General features: G+C 43.9%; 1 protein-coding gene across 1 annotated transcript; it reads left to right on the forward strand.

Annotated features, from left to right (window-relative positions):
- The first annotated feature begins 2462 nt into the window (after window positions 1–2462).
- Window positions 2463–3446, forward strand: LOC102886811 (olfactory receptor 5A1). Its single transcript, XM_006908326.1, has one exon. It carries the CDS (start codon window positions 2463–2465, stop codon window positions 3444–3446), a length of 984 nt encoding a protein of 327 aa, XP_006908388.1.
- The last annotated feature ends 421 nt before the right edge of the window (window positions 3447–3867 follow it).

Raw genomic sequence — 3867 nt, forward strand, 5'->3', positions numbered from 1 at the left:
ATTAAGGGATGACAATAGCCACAATGCGATATACAGATGATGTATATTGAATTGTATATGTGAAACCTATGTAATTTTATTAACCAATGTCACCACGATAGATTTAATTTAAAAAAAAAGAAAATAGAAGATATGATCATAAACAAGCTGACAATCCTGAGTTTGATACTCTTAGTGTTAAGAACAAATTGGTTATTTATAAAAACCCAAACATGTGCCCAAATCAAGAGTTACAGCCTAATACAAAAAAGAAAAGAAATACAAAAAAAAAAAGACTAAACTGAAAAGCAGTTACATCTTGAAGGAAAAAAGGTCAATAAGACCTTGACTGGCAATGAGTAGATATGGATTGATTTATGATAAACTAGGGATTTTAAAGTCAAGTGGCACAGCTAAATTGAGCAAGAAAAATTGAGATCAAGCAGAGAGTGTGCTACTTTCTAAATTACAAAGTTACTAACTTGGAGTAATTTCTGTAATAAGTATATGAAACAAACACCCACACACACATACATATACTTGCACATGAAAGGCATACACCCAAATTTTAACAGCTGTTATTTCAGGAGCTGGAATGTCACAATTTCTGGTTTCAAAGGTTTGGGGTTTTTTTGTTTTGTTTTGTCTCTTTGTTTTTGCATCAATCAGGGATGCACATGATTTTTAGGTTTACTATCTCACAGCTGTTCATTGCTCAAATTATTCTACAGTTCTCGCATATTGCTTTAAATGTTATCATAAAATAACATTTATCATAAAATAATATTTTCACTTGGAAAAATAAAATTTGTGAGAGTCACTGTATTTTAAGAGGTAGGCAAAATAGGCTGGAAATGTAGTTTAAAAGACAGGGTAATTTTGTTGATTTCCAAAGTGTTCAGATTAAGACCTGGGGAAGGATCAAGATATATTCTAAACCGTTAAGGGTTATTCACCGTGAGCCACCAAGCCCTCCGGCCACACGTATCCCAGCGCCTTCTGCAAGGAAAGGACTCAGCTTCCGAGACCTGCTGACGGCAGGCCTCCTTCTGACTTGTGTGGACTGGGACTTAGTGTGGATGCGTGAGCGGGTGATGGGAATTCCGACAGACATGGTCCCTGATCTTGAAAGATGCTTTGCACACTGAAAATTCTTAAGATTTTGATTGAAGATAACAGTAAGTTAGGTTTTAAAAAACAACAGCAACAGCAAACACATAGAATACTTACTTTGGGGCAGATATGCCCTAAAAGAGATTAGACAGAAGATAGATAGATAGATAGATAGATAGATAGATAGATAGATAGATACATACATACATACATACATACATACATACATACATACATACATACATACATAGATGATAGGTAGGTAAGTAGGTAGGTAGGTAGGTAGACAGACAGATAATAGGTATATTAGATAGATCCTAACAACAAAGCAAGTGCTATTATTATCTCTGATTTTACAGATTAGAACTTCTAGGACTTCTAGTGACCTGCTCAAGATCACACACCTGTTAAGTGGTAAAGTTGGGAATTGAATCCAGTCTAAATCTACAGCCCACATTCCCAACAATTAAATAGCTAAGAGACCTCACACTGAAGACAAATTTGAAACTGGAACTACATTAATATATTCAGATCTAAAATTTGACAAGAACATTTCTATATACTTCTGGCCTAATTTTTTGAATTAAAAACATCATAAATGTCCGATTGTTTCCAACTACAGAGCTGAACCTGGCCCCTCTGCTGGATTCTCCATTCTATTATTAAAATTTGAGAGAAGTCAGATGAATAGATATTTCAGGGCATGACGTGACAGATATGGCACACACAAAACGGTCCTAATAACCTTCTCTGAGGACTTATGATGAGTCAGGCACTTTACACACTTTGCCTTATTTAATTCTTAAAACGAATATGTGAAGTAGGTACTGTCAGCCTTTTTAAAGATAAGGAACTTGAAACCTAGAGATGTTAGCTATCCCACCCACAGTGACACAGCTACTACACGGTTGGGGCAGCAGCTGATCACGGGGAGTCTAAACCTAAGGTGGAAGTTCGTACAAACCACCCGCACTATATTAAAAAGCAAACGTTTAAGACTACCATGGCCTTCCTAAAGAAAGAGACAGGATCTTTGCATAAAGTCGTAACTCTCTGTAATACTCTGCCCTCCCTCTTACGTCTTTTGTCATTATTTGTCGACGTCACCTGTAATGTGGATTATCGTTATTGTCCCAGGTCTGCATCCTGTGCTTGTGGTCCATGAACAACATGTTCACAGCCAAGGCCTGGAAAAGGACTACCATGGCCTTCCTAAAGAAAGAGACAGGACCTTTGCTTAAAGTCGTAACTCTCTGTAATACTCTGCCCTCCCTCTTACGTCTTTTGTCATTATTTGTCGACGTCACCTGTAATGTGGATTATCGTTATTGTCCCAGGTCTGCATCCTGTGCTTGTGGTCCATGAACAACATGTTCACAGCCAAGGCCTGGAACAGCTCGTCAGTGACCGAGTTCATCCTCCTGGGATTTGCAGACCATCCAGAGCTCCAGGCCTTCCTCTTTGTCACCTTCCTGGGCATCTATCTTGTGACGCTGGCCTGGAACCTGGCCCTCGTCTTTCTGATCAGAGGTGACACCCATCTGCACACACCCATGTACTTCTTCCTCAGCAATTTGTCCTTCATCGACATCAGCTACTCCTCCACAGTGGCTCCCAAGATGCTCACCGACTTCTTCCAGGCACAGAAGACCATACCATTCTGGGGATGTGCTGCTCAGTTTTTTTTCTTCATCGGCCTGGGCCTAACTGAGTGCTTCCTCCTGACTGCTATGGCGTACGACCGATATGCAGCCATCTCCAGCCCCCTGCTCTATGCTGCCATCATGTCCCAGGGCCTCTGTGCACGCATGGTGTTGGGGGCGTATGTTGGTGGCTTCCTCAGCTCCCTGGTCCAGGCCAGCTCTATATTTCGGCTCCACTTCTGCGGTCCCAACGTCATCAACCACTTCTTCTGCGACCTCCCACCAGTCCTGGCACTCTCGTGCTCTGACATCTTCCTCAGTCAAGTAGTGAATTTCCTCGTGGTGGCCACCGTTGGGGGCACATCATCCCTCATCCTCCTCGTCTCCTACGGTTACATTGCGGCTGCCGTCTTGAAGATCCGCTCAGCGGAGGGTCGGAGGAAAGCCTTCAACACGTGTGCCGCGCACCTGATGGTGGTGGCTCTGTTGTTCGGGACGGCCCTCTTCATGTACCTGCGTCCCAGCTCCAGTTACTCGCTTGGCAGGGACAAGGTGGTGTCTGTGTTCTACACGCTGGTGACCCCCATGCTGAATCCTCTCATCTACAGCTGGAGGAACAAAGAGATCAAGGAGGCCCTGGGGAAGGTGCTAGAGAGGAAGAAAGCGTTTTCCCAGTTCCGGAGTAAGAGCATCTCTAGCCAAACCACCTGAGGCGTCAGCGATCCTGGCGGCCTCCTCCGCCTCTGCCTTAGGCAAGGGGGACCCTCTGCGAGCATCTCTGAAAACGAGATGCCTCCTGCCTGACCCTCTCACCTTTCCCCATGGCCATGTGTCTACTGGTCCCACCGTGGATAGTCATAAGCCGGGAGAGGTTATTTCAGCAACTCCCCCCTACCCCACCCAGGAGAACCTATCGTCACAATAGGTATTACAACCGCCACCTTTTATAGGATGCTTACTCTGCACCAGGCACAAAAGCTGTTTGATGCTATTTGGTGCTATGATGCTCATGCACTTACCCCTACATTACGAACGAGGGGACACGGTCCCCACAAGGAACACTGACTTGCCAGAGGCATACAGGAAGCAAGGGCCGGAACTTCCATTCAGACGCAGGTCCTCCTACTCCAGG

Source organism: Pteropus alecto, unplaced genomic scaffold, assembly GCF_000325575.1.
Source record: "Pteropus alecto unplaced genomic scaffold, ASM32557v1 scaffold793, whole genome shotgun sequence".
In the NCBI taxonomy this organism is placed as follows: domain Eukaryota; kingdom Metazoa; phylum Chordata; class Mammalia; order Chiroptera; family Pteropodidae; genus Pteropus; species Pteropus alecto.

Bases quoted from the DNA above. Each gene is read 5' to 3' on its own strand.
- LOC102886811 (XM_006908326.1), top strand. From the start codon at position 2,463: ATGTTCACAGCCAAGGCCTGGAACAGCTCGTCAGTGACCGAGTTCATC.